At 37.6% G+C, this 24,697-nt stretch overlaps 1 protein-coding gene and 1 pseudogene across 1 annotated transcript in view; one reads left to right on the forward strand and one right to left on the reverse strand.

The window, feature by feature from the left end:
* The first annotated feature begins 1,760 nt into the window (after positions 1–1,760).
* Positions 1,761–2,378, forward strand: LOC148801832 (low affinity sulfate transporter 3 pseudogene; annotated as a pseudogene).
* Positions 2,379–14,399: 12,021 nt separating this feature from the next.
* Positions 14,400–24,697, reverse strand: part of LOC104607069 (Clathrin adaptor complexes medium subunit family protein) — a 28,835-nt gene continuing 18,537 nt past the window's right edge. The window contains exons 5-8 of the mRNA XM_010272560.3: positions 17,057–17,304; positions 15,372–15,581; positions 15,093–15,300; positions 14,400–14,794 (exon numbers count right to left, since the gene is read on the reverse strand). Of these exons, the coding sequence (XP_010270862.1) occupies positions 14,549–14,794; positions 15,093–15,300; positions 15,372–15,581; positions 17,057–17,304 (912 nt within the window). The 3' untranslated portion in view covers positions 14,400–14,548. The remainder of the gene's footprint in view (positions 14,795–15,092; positions 15,301–15,371; positions 15,582–17,056; positions 17,305–24,697) is intronic.

A 24,697-nucleotide genomic window follows, 5' to 3' on the forward strand; every position in this document is an offset into this window, starting at 1 on the left:
ACACAGATGCGGACTGGGCTGGATCTCAAAGTGACAGAAGGTCTACTAGTGGTTACTGCACCTTTGTAGGAGGGAACCTTGTTACTTGGAGGAGTAAGAAGCAAACCGTGGTAGCTAGATCTAGTGCTGAATCTGAGTACCGTGCAATGGCACACGGAGTAGCCAAAGGTATGTGGATAAAGAATCTATTGGGAGAGTTGGGTTTTCCAGTAGACAAACCCATGACTTTACTCTGTGACAACAAGGCAGCTATAAGTATCACTGCCAACCCGGTACTACATGATAGAACAAAGCACATTGAAGTTGACAAGCACTTTATCAGAGAGAAAATCATCACAGGTGAAGTATGCACTCCATACATCAGCTCTGAAGACCAACTAGCAAACATCTTTACAAAAGGGCTAAACCATTCCAGACACCAAGGTCTCTGTGACAAGTTGGGCATGATTGATATCTATGCTCCAACTTGAGGGGGAGTGTTGACAGGTGTATTATATGTACTGTATGCAGGTTTAGTTCCTGCAGGGGTATTTTGTAATTTTGTAATCCTCTTGTGTTGTACGGCCAGTATAGTATAGTATAAATACAAAAGCTTCACTCGCATGAAGTAGTTCTTTTGAGGCCTTAAGTCTGCAGCCTCTTCTCTCTTCTTCTTCTTCTTCTTCTTCCTTCCTTTCTTCTTCTTCTTCTGCTCAACAGAACTCAACCAAAATCCTTTATTCCCCTGTACTATTCTGTGTCAACTTCCCAATTCCACAAGCATGTATAACAACAGTTGTAAGAACTGTACATTCTAACTTGATGAAGCCATAGAACTATGTACTCTTAGAGAAAGATAACATTAAGCCAGTATAGGGTAACCATGGCAACAAGCATTTAGAGTACAAATCAGCACATATAAAATCCCATTTCACAATTCACATACATGGAGACAGCACAAGAAATGGATGAATAACATGACTAAACCAAGAAGAAGGACAAAAAATAATTAGAAGAGTTTCCAGTTTGATGAAATTCCAGTTTTGTGAGATTTGTTTCCAGTTTGATGAATTTCCTACTTGGTATGGTTTCAAATCATGATCCTTGGATTGAACTCTTTAATAAATTGTACTTCTCAGCAGCTTAGTTAGAGGAGTAGGGAGAGCAAGTTTTGCTGAGATGATTCAATACCATAATGATAACAGAATTCTATATGCTATTTTGCTACTACTGTTCTATTTTCTGTTGCTGTTTCATCAATACTAAGACTTCCCAATTTCTTGCAGAGTATTGGATATGCTAATTTAGCAAAGCTTGATCCCAATTTCTTGCTCTAATCTAATGATGTTTTAATTTCTTTGTTTCAGTTTAATTTACAAAAAAAAAGCATCTTAACAGAGATAATTTAGTTTAAGCATGAGAGGCTGTCAGCAAATCTGCAGATTGTGTGATTTGGGTCTCTTCTTTTCAGATACAAGTGTTCTCCCACCTCTTATTTATGCTCTTATGGGTAGTTTAAGAGAGATAGCCATTGGACCTGTGGCAGTGGTTTCCTTGCTAATTTCATCCATGATTCCGAAACTAGTAGATCCCCATGGTTGATCCCATTGCTTACAGAAGCCTTGTTTTCACTGCAACTTTCTTTGCTGGTGTCTTTCAAGCAGTGTTTGGATTGTTCAGGTGGTATTCTTGATCAAGTGCTATACCTTGATATATAGTCTTCCCACCATGTTTACCTCGGGAAACAAATTAATATCTCACACACTGCCTCTGTTGGGTTCATGGGTGGTGCTGCAATTGTCATAGGTCTGCAACAGTTGAAGGAACTACTAGGAATCAATCATTTCACTGACAAAACTGATGTCATCTCTGTTGCAGAGGCTGTTTGGCGATCTATCCATCGTTCAGTAAGGAGATAGTAATACTGTTTTCTTTTATGACATCTAAGATGCATCATCCAATGTCAAATTTCATCTGCTTCTTTTATACTAGTGGTACCCCCTCAACGCTGCGCTTGGGTGTTCATTACTGATATTCATCCTAATGGCCCGATTCCTGGTAAGCAGCATCCTTCCTAAGTATCTTCATCATTTACACTTGATGTCTGTTATGTTTTTATTAAAATTAATATGAAAATCCTTCTATGTTCACAGGGCAAAAGTAACAAGAAACTCTTCTCGTTACCATCTATTGCTCCTCTCCTCTCTGTTATATTATCCACTCTTATAGTCTTTCTGACGAGAGCAGATAAGCATGGAATTAAGATACTAAAACACATAAAAGGAGGCATCAATCCAAGTTCAGCTAAGCAATTACATCTCAATGGCCCACATGTCGAAGAAGTTGCTAAAACTGGGTTGATTTCTGCAATTGTAGCTCTCACGGTGGGTGCTTTTTAATCATGGTCCTGCACTCTAGTAAAGAAAACTTTACTAAAACACATAAAAGGAGGCATCAATCCAAGTTCAGCTAAGCAATTACAGCTCAATGGCCCACATGTCGGAGAAGTTGCCAAAACTGGGTTGATTTCTGCAATTGTAGCTCTCACGGTGGGTGTTTTTTAATCATGGTCCTGCACTCTTGTAAAGAAAACTTTACTAAAACACATAAAAGGAGGCATCAATCCAAGTTCAGCTAAGCAATTACAGCTCAATGGCCCACATGTCGGAGAAGTTGCCAAAACTGGGTTGATTTCTGCAGTTGTAGCTCTCACGGTGGGTGTTTTTTAATCATGGTCCTGCACTCTAGTAAAGAAAACTTTCCCGAGACCGGTCATCTTGCTGCGGTTTCATTTTCTTCAACTCCCATTAACAAATAAAACAATATGAACCTCATATTGATCTTTGGAAGAAATTAGGTTTGTGGGTGGGGTCAATGATTCCACCCAAAACATCCACCTGCAATAGTTCACTGATTGGTAGATGTTGCATATATGGATGATTGTGTTCTTTTATTTTTAAGGTAGGCAAAATTACTGTGTTTGGATAAACCAGTTGACAAAGGCAGGCTACCTTGTCATCGTCCAATTTGGTGGCCAACTGTCAATTTATCATTCTTTTTCTTCTGGGTTTTATTCATTGAGGCAGCTGGGATTTAAGACTACTTGAGGGTTAATTTTAGTTTATTTTTCTTTATTTTTCGGATTGAAGCAACACCCAGCCAACCTCTTGTTGGCATAGATTCCTTCTAATATCAATCAGAGAGTCAAAATCCGATCCGTATCCTATAGATGAGCATTTTTTAAGATTGTGGGTTGATCATGGTGGGGGACACTGCAGGTAACCATATCCATTGTGGGTTGATCATGGTGGCTGTCAAGACTTCAGGCATCTTGATAATCCACATTCATTCTGCCTTTCTTTGTTTTGCCAATGCCAATTCCATCAAAGAAAGGTAAAATTCATTCTCTGTCTGTCCGTTTATCTGCTGTATGTGTGTGTGTGTGTGTGTGTGTGTGTGTGTGTGTGTGTGTGAGAGAGAGAGAGAGAGAGAGAGAGAAGAAAATTTATTTACAGTTTTACACCATTCTGTTACTTGTGCTTGTATCAGGATAATGATGTGGGTGAATAAGGACGAGCAAGGAAAAGAAGAAGAAGAAAGAAATGCAAAAGCGAGGATTCAAGTATTAATCCTTGTCTAGTTAGTTCTGTCTATAATCTATACATCATCAGATACCCATTTTGATTTAATGCAAACAGAATAAAATCAGTATTCAATATATTGCCGAGTGACCAGATTTGGGTTGTATGTGGTGACAGACTTGATGAACATCGATACATCGGGAATCCTTGCATTAGAAGAGCTTCATAACAAGTTGGTTTCCCTGGGTAAACAGGCACTTAATTTAGGTCGCAACCTTGTAACTTATGATAGATAATGTTCATATATAATTACTACAACCCACAACCATTACAATGCAGTTACCCCTGAATATTGATTGAACTTCTGGGTTTTAAGTTTTAAATTCCAAAATGGAGACCAGATTCTCCAAGGACATTCAACCATTGTTCTTCTTTGTTCTTGCCATTTAATTTCTTTCACCATAACCCTTTTTTGCAGAAATACTTCTCAAAGTTCCACAGTCTTTTATCTTCCCCTATTCATGTACAAAACTAGCTATCCCAGTGTATTGACTGATTCACTTAATCACTTTATTCTGAATAGTCTTATCATTATATCCCATTTCTAATTGATAGAAAACCAGATTTAGTTTTTTAAATACCTTTTTTTCAAGTAAAACTTTCAAAGAAAATCACCATCTCAGCCTTATTCCAACCATATGGAGTTGGCTACACTAAGACTTGCAAAGAAAACAGAAAACCATAACTACAATTCTTTTAGATTTTGAAAGCTAAAGATAGGACTGTTTGTGTCTTAGAACAAGCCATTAATTAGATTAAAGAATGCAAGAAGGCATGAGCAGGACCAACAGCTCAATTTCATGGTGGAGTTGTATACATTTCATCATTTCATGACATGGTTTCCTTCTAGGCACTTTTAGGTCAATTTGATGCTTGTTTAGTCCCATTTGATCTTGTGTCTAACTTCTTGATCCTCTGCACTGGGTATTGGACTCAACTCCTGTGTCATACTCAGCCTGGTTGCCGTATGACCTATTTTTACATAGAAAGCCTCCAATTGAACTTATCATTTTATGATTAATTTTCACTTCTAGTCAAATTTTGTTTACATCCTCTGTGTATGAGCAGTTGATTTTCAATACACGTGGTCAGCCTTAAAATCTTGTTTGGAAAAGGATTAAATCCATTTATGATCAGATATTCTTCACAGGTGTTTAAGGATGCGTACAAGTCACCATTGAGCATTATCATCATTGATGACATTGAAATTCTATTCCTGATTTGAAATTTTTGTGGCTTTCATAATTTTCTATTTTTCTTCTTTTCCTCTGTGTTTGTGGCTTTCAGTCCCAATGACTGAATAGAATTTATTCATATTACCAGCAAAACTAAACCCCAATCAACTTTGGTTTTTTGGGGAAAACAACAAAATGGGACCGGTTAAAGCAAAGCTAACATGCACATTTCACTGTTGACGGACATCTAAAGTTAACAACCACAACCATCAGTTGTAACACCTCTAAGACCTCTACTTTGCTTTGGTTTATGGCCTTTAGGCATGATGCAACAACATAAATTAAGGAGCACCAATATTGTTAAACCAAAACCTGAGGCCAATGCTTCATCCCAAACCACTGCCTGCTTCATAGTCTCTATGCAATATGGCCTGATGACCACTGTTGCTCCCTGGTAAAACCAGCCCGACCTTGAGCTCTTAGCCTTCTACACTAACCCAGTAAGTCATTACCATTACCGATTTATAATCATTTAGGCCTTATCCCAACTATATGAGGTAGGTTACATGAATTCTGTTCCTTATTCCATTGTTTAATACCATGTCCATTAATAAATCATGAGCACTTAAGTCATTTTTTATTACATTGATCCATTTCCTTTTTGGTTTTCCCTTAGCCCTTCTAGTCCCTTACGGCATATTGCTTATTTTTAGGTTGCTATATATGGTCTACAAGATGAGTCATACACCTTATGCCTCAAGGATTGAGGCTGAGAAAGACATAAAACTCAAATGTTAGGGACATGAAACATTTTCCTTAACATAATAGATGTTTGTTAACTTGGAGTTACCTGCCATATGCTCGAATCTTAGAAACGGCTATACTATGCCTCATGGCCCATACCCCCACACAAGTTGCTGTACATGGATTATACAACCACTGCCCATGCAGCCTTATAGACCCACACCCTTCTTTACAAAAAGATTATCATATACAAAGAAAAAGAATTGTAATTTCTATCTTTGAACAACTTGTTTACAACAAGCCAAGAGGATGTTTTTCCCAATGTTTTCTGAAAGTCTGAAGAACTATTTTTGTTCTTGAAAATCTGAAAGTCCGGTTATTCTAACTAACCAAATTATATTTTTTCTTATCTTCCCTCGACCTTTCCATAGGAAGTCACTTATCTTCTTCTCTACAATATTGGACATTCCAATCAGGATTGGATACAAAGATAGCAAATGCACTGAGAGAAGACAACACGCTTCTCAACAGAGTAATTTTTCCTCTGTAAGAGAGATACTTGGCTTTCCAAGAGGCCAATTTCTTATCAATTCTTTCAACAATTGGTTTCTATATTGATTTAGAATTGCACCTAGCAACCAGTAGCATCTCCAAATATTTTAAAGGCAGCTTCCACACTCATCTGCACAACTTCAAACCATCTGACTGCCATGACATCACTGAGTTTCTCAAGAGATGATGTATCACATAAGACAAGTGTGTTTCTGATTTTCTTTATAAATTTTTGTTGCATCCTTTGTGTCTACATATTGTATTTACTGACATGTTGAAATTATCTTTGTCTACATATTTCTGCTATTCAATCTCTTCAATTTAACTATCAAAAAAGAATCTTCAATTCTCTGAGACTTAAAACCACATTTTCTTTATCTCAGAAACATTAGAAAATGAACTGCCATACATAACTAAGTGAAGCAAAGAAACAGAAATCTACGAAGCAACAAATGAGGGTCTCAGTTGAGGGAAATTAGATTCTCAGTTGAGGATCTAAATATGAGCTTTGGCTGGAGTAATTAGGCCACCGTGGGGATGTAAGATATTTAGCATTGTACATACTATCCTTTTATCTTAATGTTATTAACCTGAAAATGACTATATCTTTTACTCACAATGATAATAAGGTCCTTTATTGTATTCTCTCTATGAAGCTCTGAATTATGTTTACATGGCCCATATTTCTTTGCGTAGGTTTTGGAACACTTAATGGTATTTGCTGAAGATGATATAGATGCAGCCGCAGAGGCCCTCGATAATGTAAGTCCATTGGCTCTAGAGTGGTATGGGCTTCAAGATAAGAAAGGGGAGAAGACAAGAGGCAAGTTGATGCAATGATCCCTGTTCATAGCACTGCAGCTGCCTCCACATACATCTGCTCAAAGGTCTACCAAGCACCAAGGTTATAGTATGTAGATGTTAATGTCATTGAGGCACAAGATGAGAAGATGAGGAAAGGAAGAGAGTTCAAAGACTGAAATGTACTATGCATGTGGACTAATTAGAATAGATTTTCTTTCTTTTTTTTTCTTGTAAGACTAAAGTTCCAAAGATTGTAAAGAAAAGAAAACAAGTTCTTTTGTATTTATTTTTAATTTGGAGGAATGCATGAATAAAATTACTAGTTTATTTAATAATTGAGATTTGTAATCAGCCAATTACAAATAAATTGCAGGTTATCAGTAAAAAATTCCAGGCTATTTTGCTAGGTGTAAGCTACCACTAGAAAAGATTCATGACTGGAGGAAGATAAAACAGGATTTTATTTTGAAACATAAGATTTGAAAAAGTTTGTCTTTTCATGGATTTAAAACCTTATATTCAATAGAACTTGTCTTTCCCATATATCTATCACCCATATATTTAAAATTCTTGAACCTCTTATAGATTTATTACCAAATAGTCCTCTATTGACTTGGCAATCCTTTTAACCACTATTATCTGTTAAGATTTAAGTATATGTTCAACTTTTTTTTTATACTTCAATTTAATATTGTGAACAGAAGTGTTGATCATGTTTTAAGGTAATAAAACTGGGAAAATATGGGTTTTCAATTTCTTTTTTTAATTTTTAACCAGGTTTACTTTGTTCTTTAAAATACAGACTGTTTGGTTCATATTGTCATGCACCATGGTTTGTATTTTGTAATTTTGATATCAATTGACATTTTGCCATGTAGAGATGGGGAAACTTTAGGGATATTTTGCTATCCTAACTGCCTCAAACGGCAACAGGCCAAAAGAGTACAGATAGTATGAATGTATTAAAATTAACTACTGGCCCTGGTATACCCCATTCCATATGATACCTTACAGCTCCCGCTCTTGATAAGGAGTCAGCAAAAACATTTGCACTCCTAGGAATCCAATTGAACAAGCTGTTCGAATTGTTACCTAGGTTTCGTGCCTTTCTAACCAAAGGTCCGAATCTCTATGGGACCTCCCTTTGTTTCTTCATCCACAAAATTATGGTTTGACAAGCACCTAGCACTTCAACAACCTTCATTACCATTCCTGCTCATCAGATCTAGAGCCATTAATTCTGCCCTCACAGTATTACCTTGTCTATTTGGTCCAGTGTTGGTAGCATAGTGTTGCTGTTATGATCTCTTACTACAACCCCCCACACCAGACTATCCTGGATTACCAAGACCACAGCCATTGAAATTGAGTTTTAATCTGCCTACAGCTGGATGATTCCCTGATTTCTGCCTTTGATGGTGCTTGTTTTGATGTTTGGCAATTATTCAACATCCTCCAAGAAGATCATTTATGTTGACTCCTTGGAATTCCTCACTAACCAAGGCCCAATGAGCTTTCTTTACTATAATAAGGTCGATCAATCTCTCAGCCTCTTTTCAAAAATTCTTGCATTTCTATCATTCCACAAAACCTAAATCAGTGCTGCCCTTGTACCATGCCATAGAATCATTTGTCTTTGAGTTTTACGAATCAAAATATTGGTATTAAGAAACCCCATTTCCTCTGATGGAGCCACCAAGCTTTCTCCTGCCAGAATGTCAAAATGGTTCTAAACTTAGTAGCACAATGACAATGCCAAAAAGGATGTTTCTGTCTTCCCCGCTTCTCAAGCATAAGACATACACAATAGATGAGACACACCAGTTTGTCTGCTTCTTTTGAAGCCTTTCGTAAGTTTTAATAGTTTGATTTGCAGCTTCCCAAATCCCAACAAATGCTTGAGGAGCCTTGGGAGGGATGGGACTGCCCCAAAAGGTTTTGATTGGAAAAGGATTAGTGGTAGGGATTGGGTGAAATGTTTGAAAGAATGAAACGCAAGAGAAAAACATCATTAACATTAGGACCTAATTAACACACTTTCATCATTCCCTGATGGGATCAATTGAACTTTCTAAAGAATTTCAAGCAAGCCAACTAACTCACAGTTTTCTTGCTAATTTCTCTAAGATATTTAGAAAATCTAAAGGCATCAAGGGAAATTTCTATAAACATGGATTTGTTAAAACTTAATGGAATTGTTATGAATAGTGTAATTGCACATTTAAAATCCTTAGTAGTATTGTTCTTTGTCTCCCTCAGTCTTTTAGCCATCTTCTCTTATTTTTTTTTCTTTTCATATGCTTATCACCTATGTAATCTTTTTTTATTTTTATGTATCTTAAAAATATATTCTCTTTTGTTACTATATATTTTGATTAGATTGAGAAACCTTTTGTACTTCAAGGATATTAATTACTTGTGTTCTACTTAGTTTTACCCCCTTCAAATGCTCATTTATTTGATTTTGTTCCGGCTATATATTCACTCCCCACATGGAAACCTCTTCTATAATTAATTATGGAATTAATAAATTTTATTTTAAATTGCATTTTTATACATGTTTAAGTTTTATGTATAATTGTTACTGAATTTGCATTAAGCAGGTATTAAAGTAATAAATCGATAAAATTGTACATACACAAGGTATACAGAAAAAAAGAAAAAATATATGATCTAAGCCGACGGTCATAAAGATCTAAGGTGCCGGTCAAAACTGCCGCCTGCAGAAGGGCAAGAATGTTAAGCCGCCACTTTTAACATATCTAGGCCGGCGGTTGTGACATACCGCCGCTTTAGAGATATTTGAACCGCTTCAGGCGGATTACTAAAGGCGGCAGTCTTTTTTATCTAAGTGGCAGTCCTGAGCTAAGGTGGCACCCACTTAGACGGCGAACGGGTCACCGCCGCCTTAGATGTAAGGCGGCGGTCCAAGGCCTAAGGTGCTTTGACCGTTTTTCTTATAGTGCAACTAACATGAAACTCTGACATCAGCTGGTGGACACGACATGACTTTTGGTACTCTAAACCTTTTAGCCTTGGAGTGGACAGCCACTGCTAGGCATATCAGAAAACGCCATTGCTGTCTGTCTCGTAGGTGATCTACGATACCTTATTTGAGCTTGTGGTGGTAGAACCACAAGAGGATTCCAGTGATGGGTCTGGACTCTTTGATTGGAGAAGGCACTTGCATTGAATTTTACTTCTTCTTGTCCTTCGTCTTCTTCCTGTTCTTTCATCAGATGGAACCATTGGAGGGACTAGTACTAGTGCAACGAACCGACAATTGATTTCTAAAGTTGGGGAGAGAATAAAAGAAATCCGCTTAACCTTTATTATGTCTAAACCTGGCTAAAACACAGAAACTACTCCTTGAAACCAACACATTTCCGTAGTAATTTAATGGCAATCAAGTCTGACCGAAATAAAACTATATGAACCTAATTCTCTCTTTTGAGAAAGAAATTTGGAATTCAGATTTAACAACCTATGGCGATGCCTCCACAGAAGTTAGAAATGAAAAGAAATTCAGAAACAACTTCTAGTTCATTCTGTTCGTCATGTTCTTCTGCTTCGGTGGCGTTACAAGGTATTATCTATTTTCTTATTATCTTCCAAGTTCCAACCTTCAAATAAAGAAAGACGAGTGAGAAAAGTGAGAGACGAATCATGGGTGGGATGGCAACTCGTGAGCGGACCCAGTTCAGTTTTATTGAGAATCGAGGCATCGACGGACGGTGGCAGGAGGGAGTATTCCAATGCAAACCCAAAACACTCTTCCTTCTTTCGACTCGTATGATATTCTTATCCCTAGGGTTGGATTCGAGTCGAGCCGAGCCGAATAGAGGCTCGAGACTATTCTACAAGGCTCGAGTTCAAGCTTGAGCTCGGTTCGAGCCAGGACCTTGAGCTTGAGCTCGGCTCGAGTCAACAATTCATAAGCTCAAGCTCAGCTTGGTTCGGCTCGACTCGTTTTATATTTTATAAAAATATTTTATTATATATTTTATAAATATTTTATTATAAAATATTTTATAAAAATAAAAATTATATATATAATTTTTTTATTTTATATTTAAAAAATTAAGAATTATAATAATTAATATTTTTATTATTTTTAATATATATTATTTTCTATAATTATATATATATATATATATATATATATATATATTCGAGCTGGCTCGTGAGCCTCACGAGCCAAGCTCTAGTAGGCTTGAACTCGACTCATTTAATAATCGAGCCATTGAATTGAGCTTAAGCTCGAGCTCGAGTAGCTCGTGAAAAACTCGGCTCGTTGCCACCTCTACAAGTTCTCCCTCACCCTGTTTTCTCTTTTTTTTTTTCTTTCCAATTTCTTATGGATTAAAATATGAATTATTGAAGCACCTTCGGTCCTTCACTTTAGGCAACTGTTGGATGAATTCAAATCTGCCCCCACAAAATGCGCCCCAAAAACATTTCACAGCACATCCCAACTGTGTATTGGAAACATCTCCCAATGACAAGTACAATAAATGTTCTCAATGCATGCCGAGATGTGCATGTGGGGCATTCTGTGGGGGCAGATGTGAGCTCCTATTGGATCTAATGCCTGACCTGCTAATTGTACTATTGTTTTCAGGTCTCTCTCTTTTGGAGGTCTTTATAGAGAGGAGAGGTAGTTGGCTCTACAACACATACGTGGGCCTTCTCTCTCATTTTTAATGTTTAAAAGACATAAGGGCAAAATGGTTTTAAAAATATTACAAAGGGTAGTTTTGCCATTTTGTAAATATTTAAGTCGCACATGATGTCATGTGATACACAAATTAATGGTTGGTACTAAATTGACACGTTTTAAAGTTTGGAGACCAAAGTGAAACTATGCCCAAAGTATAGGGTACTAATCTGCAATTTTCCTATATTTTAATTACCATTCTTTTATGTTTTTCAAACCTGAAACTTCTACAATTCAAATGCAATAGGTTGTTTTTTATGGAGTTTTGAAGACAAACAAACATAGAAGATGATATTTTTCCACATGCGATAATGCTGGGGACTCTCCCGAAAACCACTTGGAATTTTGATTTCATGGATGAATTGGCTTGTCATTACGCTAAGATGGGTATTTCTCAATGCTTTTCTATATTTTTTAATAATTTTCTGTCATTTTTTTGTTTTTTCATTTTCTATGTATTTCATGATTTTTGTTATATTTTCCGAGAACTTATATTATATTTTGCATTTTATGCATGTTTTACAATTTCAACATTTTTTTTTTGTTTTTTAATGACTTGACAAATTAATGGGTTGGGTCAAGGTGGGTTCATGTATCCTATCATATCCAATATTATATTTCATATTATTGGAAAATCAATTATAAATAATAAAGCTAAGGTATTTTTCAGTATGATATTAGGTTTTAACTTTTTAAAGGTTAAAATATTGAATTTATTAATGGTTTTCTAAATGGATTAACTAACGATTTTTCTTTTCTATGTAATGTAAGGCTGCCTAATTTTCTAATATAAAGGGATGATGTATCCCATTTAGGGGTAACCGAAATGTAGGCCTTTTTTTTCAAATCGAACTGATCCTTTGGTTTTTGGAAATTGTAAAACAAAATTGAACTGAAACCAATTGGTTGCCTTTTATTTTTTGTTTTTTTGAATTTATAATATATTTATAAATAAATATATAATTATATAACATAAATATTAGAAATATATATAATATTTTATACTATAAATAATAAATAATATTATACATATATCAATCGGTTTTTTCAGTTCGGTTTCATGGATTCAATTCCGCTTTTCAGTTTCTTAGTTTTTGATGAACACCCCTAATCCCATCCAAACCATTCTTTTGGGGGGGAGTACCCTCTATTTTAAAAGTCAAATAGGAGGTTGACCCGGTGTTTTGTGTATGTGATGGTTCACTGGTTCAACTATCTAGGCTGAACAGGTTACCCCACTAAGACAACAAGGCTGTGTTTGGAAGAGGTGTAAAATGGCATCAGTGTAAAAATACACTGATGACGTTTTACACTGACCGTAAATATATATGGCCGTTGTATTTTAAAATCAATGTAAAAAGATGTTTAAGTTTTACATTGATTATCGATGTAGTTTTTACATCGATTATCGATGTAAAACTTTAAAGGTGATGAGGTTTTACATCTATCATCGATGTAAAACTACACTCCATCCAAACGCACGCAAAACCGAACCGAAGTGTAGTTTTACGTTGATAATAATTACACTTTTACCAAATGCGTACGAAAGCGATCCGATGTAAATTTTACATCGGTTCTTGATTTACATCACATCCAAATACAGCCTAATAGTCATTAGATTAATATGATTTTGAAAATTAATTCGTCTATAAACGAGTTTGGTAACCTTGGCACCAAGTACCAACAAGACAACAAAAAATGGCTAAAGTATCCATGGTTGATCTCTCATTTATTAATATAATTTTTCTGTAAATAATGGATTAAGAAGGTTGGAACCATCACTTTGTATCCATGCTAAATGTGTGTATGTATGCGTATGTGTGAGAGAGAGAGGCGTGGTCGTCAAAAATGTTCTGTTTCAGACACTACCACTGGATGCCTCTAGTTCATGAGTCCACACTCAAGCTCCAAATAAATTGTACCTTTACCCTGTAGGTGTGTGTGTGGTTTGTAGTTGCCTAGTTGGGGTATAACCATTGAATGGCTATGGATTTCGACTCGCATTGCCATGGATTGGATCTGCCATAAAGATTCAAGCATGAATCCAGCATTTAGCAAGCGTCCGGCTCAGATCCGAAAGACTCCTGCTTTTTCAATGTATCTTAAGTAATCAAATGGAAAGTCATTCCATAAGGATAAGGTAATTCATCTGGATTTGTCCCCAAATACCATTATGGTGGCCTGAAAGATTCACATTCACTCCCCGACAGTTTATGTAGCGAGCTCCCGAATTCTGCTAAATTCCCTGCTTTGCTTATATGTAAAGGCATCTTTGTTAATGAGGTGTCTAGGCAATCGATTGCAAAAGCAAAAACTATTCCTAAAAAGTAAAAACAATCTCCCTGTTGATTTTGACTTTTGACCGACTAACTGCAAATAAGTAACAGGATTGTTGAACAGGGAGTATGGGCTTTATGTTTTTTCACCTTTATATGAGAGTTGGACGATAGTCGACTCCATATAGTTGGGAATTGGGATAGGGCTTGGTCCGAGAGTTGAACGAAAACCAGCAATTTCACAATTAATTGGATGCTTGGTGCATAGAGAAACCATTGTTGTTCGAATGTCTCAGATTTGGTTGATGAAACCACCGGTGAGTGGAATAGGCAAAATAATTTTGAACTTGAACTGTGTAATTCAAGGAAGATGTTTTGACTTAGAAACTATTTGAGGTGAGATCAATACTATGATTACTTTGTTGATGTCGTGTCTAATTTGGAACTATGGTTTCAGATTTTCAAAACAAGTATCCTATATTAAGGAGTAGAAAATAGGATTTTACAATTGTTTTATGAGTGCAAAAGTACCTTTTCTATTGAGATGGAATAAGTAATTTACCGAATCGCATATCAAAAAACAAAAAGTAATTTACTCGGTCAAAGCACGACGCTTTAATCAACACATACAGCACACCATAACTCATCGCTGAGTACAACTTATGACCTCACTTCATATTCTCCTGCTTGAGTGAGAGCACGGAACCCTTTATAGGGGCGATTTGGTAAGTTCTTGATGTCTAATTTATCTATTTGCAAACCTGATAGAGCAACGCCCATGATTTTGAAATCCACTTTAAATGTAGGAAACGTGTGCAAGCGTTCCAAACCTGCTTCGAGCACCAGGGTTCCAGACATGGAAGGGGCTTTATCTTTGGGGATACGCCCAATGGACCAAGAACAGGTCTGCAGAATTAACAGTATGAATCAATAAAATATTTTACCAGGAAATATGAATAAGTGTCACACCAAAAGGTGGAATATTCAATCAACTAGAGAGGCCTCTCTTGACCTAGAATTTGCCAATGCCACGCACATCACTTGCGTATGCAGGAAAACGCGGATATTAAATGTCACCTCGATGAATGATGATAAAACCCCCAATGACCCCCTTTTTTTTATAATAATAAAACCCCCATGATAACAGTACTTTAGAAAGGTTTGCTGTTATAACTTATAACAAGCAGCAGTGTAAATTATTTACCTTGTTAGCAAGAATGTTAACTGTTCCATGATTTGACGTAAGATCCGCTGAAGTAACACAAGGAGGCAATTGAAAATGAACCATTAAAGAGTCAATGGTCTTTCCAGGATCGTTTCGTATTCCAACTAACACAGTGATGCGACATGTTCCAGCATCGGAGCTTAGCTGCGGTTTTACATATATTGGAGTGTTCTTCAACTTCTTAATCCTGTAAAAGTGCAAGATGATCGGAATAGAAGGCCTGAATATGAGGAATCAAAATTTACTCCAAATCCTTACCTGTAAGTCATAAGCTTAAACTGCCCATCAGGAGGAACAAATGACAGGATTTGATGCGACTCCCATGGACGAAACCGAACACAAGGATGGAATCTTGCATCATTCAGAACTGAAGGATTTGCAAAGGACAGAGTCAAATCTGGAAGACCTGACAGACTAGAGTTGACTTGAACTTCACCATATACATCACATTTCACCAGCGCCCCATCCCTGAACAGCAATTTGAATAGGGAAAATTATATAGCCACATAGATGCAATTCAAAGGGCGTTCTAGAACAAAAGTTTAACGCCAGTCATTAAACTGGTGTATGCACTTCAACTAAATGGAGAAGTGGTCCAATTATCAGAAGGAAGAAAAACAAAAACACCACCAACAACAAGTCTGCCAAATACTTGAAAAACTGCATCATAAATGAAACTTTGGTGTATGCAGACATTAGCCCTTGTAAGATGTTGAAGTGGGGTGTGTCTTGGTCGTTATAGACTGAATAGTCTCACTCAGATGGTCCATGGTACTTGAGAGACTACTAGAGAGTTTATGGCATTTCCTTCCCTTGACAAGAATTTTCTAGCCAAGAATATTTCTTTTCTTTTTCACATGGTTCAGCTGATCACCCATAGAAGCATTGTGAAGTCTGCAATAGTACAAACTTAGACTGTGGGATATAAGAAAGTCTTCTTGGTGTCTGTCCCCAAACTAGTGTGTTCTTTGCAAGGATGGTAATGAGATTTCTTCCAATTTACTAACCTCCTTCTCATGGCTGGAATCTTTGCTACCTCAACCTTCCGATTGCTGAATAAAAGAGGGAAGGTAATGTAGAGAACAACAAGGGCAACAATAGTTTGGACAACTTGGGTGGAAAAAAAGGCAACGATTTTTGAGGAGAAAGAAAGAACAAGAGAAGCAGTTATGAGTGTTTTACAATTAGAGTAGCATACTGGATCAAAACGATGGATTTTCCCACCTTTTCTATTGATGACCTTTTTAGGAAATGGAGGGTAGTGGCGAGTTCTTGTAGTAGGAAAAAAAAAACAGTTCCTAAACATTGGTCACTTCTTGAAGAAGGTTATATCAAGTTAAATTTTAATAGGAGTAACATGGGAAATCCAAGGCTTCAAGGAATGGATGGAGGGGTGGTACAAGCAATGTATTTGGGGCCAATTGGAGTAGGGAGTTCTCTAAGAGCACAAGTCATAATTAAAGTTCAAAAAGCCAAAGAGTTAAATTATTAACAGGTTGATCATAGAGGACTCAAAGATGGTAATGGGGTGGCTACAGAATAGAAAGGAGACACTATAGATCTTAAGGAAAGAAATGAAAAGTTCAAGTGCTTAACAAGGAGCATGCAAGTGTAGGTTCAATGGGTGCAGAGATCAGCAAATAACATGGCCGATACTTTAGCCAAACAAGGTCACTTAGGAATCAATTATTTGGAGTTCTGTAATCTGGAATTTGAATATAAAAGGGAAAGATGGCTTGTGCTCTCATCACTTTGTATATTTCCATGTACATTATGTTTATTTTTAATGAGTAAATGAATTCCATTGCCTATCAAAAAACAATAATTAACATTCCAGCAAAATTGAAATTCAACTCAACATTAAACATCTATTTAGTTTAAAAAAAAAAAAAAGAAACAGAACCAAATGGTGAATAATCTTAAACCGAACTTCAGATGTAGACCTGCTTATTATTGCATCTATTTCTTCAACAAGATCAACATAAACTTCATTACTTGCATGCTTCAGGTCAGCTGTTCTCCAGGGAACACAAGATGCCGTTGCACCTGGAAGGGTGTTGCTCACATTGGAAGTATTTCCAGTTACAACACTTAAAACTTTATTTACAAAATTTGGAGGAGCTATCATCTCCCTCAAAATGTTTAGTTCTGTTGTGAGAGGAAAACCATTGTCTATCATCTCATCCAGAAGCTGCACATTGTGGCAAATATACCTGTCATTGTTAAGATTCAGACAGATTCAAATCACATAAAGAGAATCTAAAACACCAAAATGAACCTCAAGAAGTGGTCAATATAAAATGGTCGTCACAACTTGTGGCAAAACAAAGTTATCAGCAGTCCAAAACCCTTTACAGAATATTACTACAAAATTATCCCCCTTCCCCAAAACTATGCAGGGCTGGAGGAATGTGGAAGTGGACAGTGATCGCCAAACAGCTGTAGGTTGCATAGTTTTCAAGGTGCCAAGGCAAGGCTAGGCAATAGGAGGGTGCCTTGTCACCTAATCACCTAGGCAATGGGATTTTTTTCAATAAAAACCATGAAGCCTAAGCTAATTCCCTAGGTTCTATAGCAAGTAGCAACCATCTTTAACTGTTAATTATCTATAATCTTCATAAAATAATGTATAATCTTCATTTAAAATATAGAAAATCAACATATTCATGAAAATAATGGAAGAAAGAAAAGAAATTTCAGAAAATAGAGGGGCAGAGCCTCCTAGGAAAAGAAGAAAAGAAAAGAAAGGATGAAAAGTTTGAGTTCTTCCATGCTTATTAGTTCAGGTTTTGAAATCTTTGAGATTCAAGACAGTATATGTTTTGATTTTTTTTGATGAATAATAATAAATTTATTGATTCAGAAACAAATTTAGAGTGAGTTCATACATCATCCCAGCGAGAGGCGCGAGCTGCAGCCCCTCCTTGAAACTTACAAATAAACTAGGAAAGAAAAACAAGAATCACAACTGAGCCCAAAATAATTCTTCCCTATTTACCCCTTGCTTAGCTAACATATCTGACAAAGTATTTGCTGATCTCCCCACAACAGTATATGTTTTGATTGAACCCCAACAAATAAGAAAATAATAAAAAGAAACCAGTATTTTAACTCAAACTGAATAATTTAGTTTAGCAATGCCTTTTTTTTATCAGCAAAGAAAATTCATTTATTAATTTAAATATTTGTTACAGGGCAAATATATGGAAACCATGATACACATCTGCCAGCCCATTTGCTTCCCTTTTAACCCATCCAAAAATAGAATTATATTTCTTTGCAAGTTGGTCAATTTGCCCAAAAATGAATCTGAGTTTCCAGGTGCTGACACAATTTGCTTTGCCCATGTTATGACCAAAAAGGAATTTCCTTCAATTTCCAATTCTCTTGCCCCTAATTGTTCAGCAAGCTTCAGTCCTTGTAAAAGTGCTTTAGATTCAGCCTGAATCAAATCAGCAAAACCAATTGGTCCTTAGAACAAGGCCATCCCCTCAAAGAGAGAGAGAGAACAAGGCCATCACTACCCGTGATGGTTTTGAAAGACTCCCCAATCTTGCTTTTCCTGGATTGCCAAAGGAACTGCCATCAAAGTTGAGCTTTAGCTTATTTAAACCTGGTGGTTTCCACTCTATTCTTACACTTTCTCTATGTGGTTCTGAAAGTCACTTCTCTCCAATTACTTAAGAAGTCATCAGTAGAAATACTCTGAAAATTCCTTATTATAACCTCAAAAAGTTAAGAAATAAAATTATCCAACAGCACCGAGTAAAAGGAAACCCTCCATGAGTGCCTTATTGCCTAGGCATCACTCTACATATTAAGCTACCTTAGTATTACCCAATTGTCATAGTTAGGTAGTATATCCTAGAGGTAGTCTCTATATGTGATAGTGGGTTGTCCTTGTATCATTTGGTGTAGCAATAGCAAATATGCCTTCGTTGGGTTATTTGGTTTTTCATTTAATTGATAGAAGCATGTTTGTGTTTTATTGGATGATTGCAAGAAATTGCTGTAACTATGTGAACACATGGAAACCAAATCACCTAGGCATGCACTCACTAGGTGATTTGATTTATCCTTTTGACTTATAGCACGTCTAGGTTTTCCTAGAGGCCACAAGAAAGTGTTATGATTATGTAAATCCATCGCTCCACATGTTAGACTACCTTCATATTTCTTGATATTCCTAGTAAGGTAGTGGATCCTAGAGGTAGTTTTCATTTTATCATATGATAGATAGTTCATGTATCACTTAGGGTAGCAACACCAAGCATGCACTCATTGGATAATTTCGTCTTGCATTTAATTGATAAAATGTCTATGTTTTATTGGAGGGTTGTAAAAAAGTGTTGTGACCATGTAGTCTAATTGAAACCAAACCCCCTAGGCATGCACTCACACAAGGGGATTTGGTTTTAAATTTGATTATTAGCATGTTCATTACCTATTGGAGGGTCACAAGAAAGTGTTGTAATCATGTGAACTCATTGAAATCAAATCACCTAGACATATATTCACTGGGTGATTTGGTTTTCTTTTGATTAATAACATGTTAACGTTTTACTGGAAGGCCACAATAAAGTATTGTGACTATGTGGGCACATTACAACATGTGTCAGACTACCTTGGCATTTCTTGATTGTCATTGTAAGGTAGTAGACCTTAGAGGTAGCCCCTATTTTTTCCATATGTTAGTGGATTATTTTTTGTATTGATAGGAAAAAGGCAAGCGCTCCTTGGGTGATTTGATTTTTCATTGATTAAAATGTTAGTGTTTTATTGTAGGGTTGCAAGAAAGTGTTGTGACCATGTGAATTCATCAAAAGATTCGAAACCAAATCACCAAGGCTTACAGTTATTCAGTGGTTTGTTTTTTCATTTGATTGATAGCATGCTTGTTTTCATTGAAGGGTTGCATGAAAGTGATGTAGTCGTATGCACTCATCATTGAACATGTTAGGCTAAGAGTGGTGGTGAGCTGGCTAAGAGAACAAGGAAAAGAACATTGGCAGTATCAGCCAATATTAAAGGTGTTTTGGAGCAACTACAGTAACCCGAACCAGTGAAGAAGGAAGAAGAAGATGAGGAAGAAGATAGGAGAAAGAGAGAACAGAAGGGTTTAGTCGAAACTGATTAGTCTCGCATTCAGTCGACCCCCTAATGTTTATTAGGTTCTAATTACACTTACAAAGACTAAACTGCCCTCACTTAAGTGTGGGGCAGAGTACTCTAATAACACAACCACATAAGCAAAGTACTTAACTGACATGAGATTACTAAACTACCCCTATTCGGCTCACTCTAACACTCCCCCTCAAGCTAGAGAATATATGTCATATAATCCCAGCTTGTTACATAAATAGTTCACTTTCCCTGAGTTTAGAGCTTTTGTAAACAAATCTGCCCATTGATCATTCGAGCCCACATGTTCTGTGTTTATCTCTCCAGCAAGGACCTTCTCCCTCACAAAGTGGCAATCAACCTCTATGTGCTTTGTTCTCTCATGAAATACAGGATTGAATGAGATATGGAGTGCAGCTTGGTTGTCACAATACAGTCTCATAGGTTTATCCATGTGAAACCCAATTTCTTGTAGAAGATTCCTCAACCACACTAACTCACAGGTAGTATGTGCCATGGCCCTATACTTAGCTTCAGCACTACTTCTGGCCACAACCGTCTGCTTTTTACTCTTCCACGTCACAAGATTTCCTCCAAGAAATGTGCAATAGCCCGTAGTAGATCTTCTATCATTCACTGAGCCTGCCCAGTCTGCATTTGTATACCCCACTACTTCAAGTTTTCCTCCTGGTTTATACAATAGTCCACGGCCTGGAGCTCCTTTCAGATACCTCACAATTCTAAGAATTGCATCCCAATGAGGTATACGAGGGTTCTGCATGAATTGGCTCACCACACTGACTGCAAAGGATATGTCGGGTCTAGTGATAGTCAGATAGTTCAGCTTCCCCACTAGTCGTCTATACCTTCCAGGATCTTCAAATACTTCTCCTGTATCACTACTCAACTTAACATTTGGTTCCATAGGGGTCTCAGCCGGTTTTGCACCTAACAGTCCTGTTTCTTCCAATAGATCAAGAACATATTTTCTTTGGCACAGATTTACACCTTGTTTTGACCTGGCAACCTCTATTCCCAAGAAATACTTCAATGTTCCAAGATCTTTTGTTTGGAAATAATTTTGCAGAAATACTTTTAATTTGCCAATCCCCAATTTATCACTGCCAGTAATGACAATATCATCCACATAGACCACTAATAGAATCTTCCCAGCTTCTGAGTCATAGCTGAATACTGAGTGATCTACCTGGCACTGCTTCATTCCAAAACTCTTCACCAATTCACTGAACTTCCCAAACCAAGCACGCGGCGATTGTTTCAACCCATAAATTGCCTTCTTCAATCTACATACCTTACCATCCTCCCCCTGAGCAACAAACCCAGGTGGTTGCTCCATATATACCTCCTCCACAAGATCACCATGGAGAAAGGCATTCTTTATATCAAGCTGAAACAGAGGCCAATCATACATAACTGCCAGGGAAATTAGTACACGAACAGAACCAATCTTAGCCACCGAAGAGAATGTCTCCATGTAGTCCACTCCATACAACTGTGAGTAACCTTTAGCAACAAGTCTGGCCTTCAGACGCTCCACACTACCATCTGTCAAGTATTTCACAGTATACACCCATTTACAGCCCACAGCATGCTTACCAGGTGGGAGAGTAGTAAGTTCCCACGTTTGAGTATGTTGAAGAGCAGAAAGTTCCTCCTCCATTGCCCGCCGCCAATCAGGTGAACTGAGAGCTTCTTGAACACTGTTAGGTATGGAAATAGAGGATAAAAGGGAAACAAACTGGCGATGTGAGGTAGAAAGACGAGATAATGAAACAAAATTAGAAATGGGATGGAGGGTAGAACTGCGTTTACCTTTCCGTAAGGCAATGGGTAGGTCAAGGTCTGAAGGTTCAACAATAGGAGCCATGAGAGGATCCGCAGATGAGGTAGAAGCTGGAGGAGGGGCCGGTGTCGTTCGACGTGTATACACCTGCCGGATTGGTGGACGTTCGGTGGTGATCTGCACGGGATGAGGTGATGAGTCTACTCCAACAACAGCATCAGGAACTGGATCACTGACAGGAAGAGGAAGAGGAAGGACGGGAGGAGACGAAGGCGCTTCAGGACTTGAGAAGAAGGGGACTGACTCAAAAAAGGTGACATCAGGGCAGACATAGCACTTACGGGTAATGGGATTATAACACTTGTACCCTTTTTGAGTCCGTGAGTAGCCAAGGAAGACACATTTAATTGAGCGTGCATCTAGCTTGTCTATTTGAGGGCTCAGATTGTGGACAAAGCACACACAACCAAAGACACGAGGAATTAATGAGAATGGAGATAAAGTGGGAAACAAGATAGAGAAGGGGGACCGACCATGAAGGATGAAGGAGGGCATCCGATTAATGAGAAAACATGCAGTGAGTACAACATCACTCCAAAACCGTTTAGGAACATTCATGTGGTGAAGAATAGACCGAGCAGTTTCAAGAAGCTGACGGTTCTTCCGTTCAGCTACCCCATTTTGTTGAGGGGTGAATACACATGATGTCTGATGAATAATGTCATGTTGTTCTAAATACTGTTGAAATGAAGTAAGAAAGTATTCACAACCATTATCTGAATGGAGAATTTTGATTGGAACACCAAATTGTGTGCGTATTTCAGCATGGAATTTTTAAAAAATGGAAAACAATTCACTTCTTTCTTTCATTAAGTAAATCCATGTCATTCTTGAACAATCATCAATAAAGGAGACAAAATACTTGTACCCATTATAAGACTCTATTTTGATTGGACCCCAAACATCTAAATGAACCAAAGAAAAAGAACTCAACATACGACTCTCAACTCTTGGACTGAAGGACACACGACGATGTTTCCCAAACTGACATGACTCACATTGCAAAACTGACAAATGACTCAATGATGGGACCAAAATCTTGAGAGCCTTGAGAGATGGATGTCCCAGTCGGCAATGCCATTGTAGAGGAGTAAGTGAAGTCTAAAGAGCAATTAAAGATCCACCACCGTCAAGATAATACAATCCACCAGCTTCATGCCCCCCACCAATCTTCTTCCCCGTCTTGAGATCCTGAAAAACACAAGTGGAAGGAAAGAAGGTAACAAAACAGTTAAGAGCTTTGGTTATTTTACTAACAGACATAAGATTTAATGGAAACTTAGGGACATATAAAACAGATGATAAGGGCACAGAAGCCATGTCAACATTACCAACACCACATATGGGGGATGAGAACCCATTGGCAAGTGTAACAGTTTGTGATGTGGAGGTTTCAGAAAGAGAAGAGAGCACACCTGGAGTCCCGGTCATATGATCTGAGGCTCCAGAGTCAATAATCCAGGGAGATGTTTTAGATGACATGCAAGCAATACCTGATTGGGCAAGTGTGACAGTGGTATGCTGTGAAGTAGTTTGAAGGAACCGTTCATACTCATCACGCGGTACGCTCACCATCTCCCTCCCAGAGGTAGATGTAGATGTGGAAGGAGTTCGGTCTGCCGGTTTACTCTCACTGATATCAACCTCACCTGCTACAGCATGATTAGCCCATTTAGAGGGAGGGCCATGTAGATCATAACAGAAATTCATTGTGTGTCCCTCTCTACCACAATGAGTACATTTCCTTGTAGAGTTATTCTTCCCTCTGCCACGGCCTCCCCCTGAGTCACGACCACCCCGACTAATCATGGAACTGCCACGGCCTCCTCGAGGAGCATGACCTCCCCCTCTTGTACTATGTCCAACCCCTCTAGCTATCACAAGTGTTGATCTATCAGACTGTGCGGAGTTCTCTGTCTGTCCCAAAGAAATTCTACGAAGCCTTGAGAATACTTCCTCAAGTGTAGGAAGAGTAGAGCCCCCCAATATTTGGGCTCTAACTGGTTCATATTCTGACTTCAGCCCCACTAAAAATCTTGTAACATCTAGTTGTTCCCTTTGTTGTTGCTGAACTTTAATATCTGGAGTAAGGGGGTGATAGACATTGAGTTCATTCCTTATATTCTTCAAGCAAGCATAGTACTCTTCTAGTGTTTTGGTTCCTTGTTGTAAATCAAAATACTCCCGATAAAGCTGATACACTCTTGTTGTGTTATCTTGTCCAGAAAATAGCTTCTTAGCATGCTCCCATATATCCTTAGCCGTATCAAAGAACATGAAGTTGGCACTAATTTTGGGTTCCATACTATTCCACAGCCAAGTCATGATTTGAGCATCTTCTTGTTCCCAATCATCAAACCCTGGAGAGTCCTCCGGTGGCTTTTCATCTCTTACATGCTTTACTTTCTTCTTTGCCTTGAGAAACACTTCCACTAATTTAGCCCATGGAACATAGTTCTCCCCATTCAGCTTAATTGAGGTCATTTGTACCCATAGGTAGTTGGAGGAAATTACCACACTAGGTTTCTGATCATTGTAGCCATCTCCTATTGCTACCATTGTACTCTTTCATAGTTAACCTTACTTCTCAGCTACAAGC

The sequence above is a fragment of the Nelumbo nucifera genome, chromosome 3 (assembly GCF_055504915.1).
Source record: "Nelumbo nucifera cultivar China Antique chromosome 3, China Antique-T2T, whole genome shotgun sequence".
Taxonomy (NCBI): domain Eukaryota; kingdom Viridiplantae; phylum Streptophyta; class Magnoliopsida; order Proteales; family Nelumbonaceae; genus Nelumbo; species Nelumbo nucifera.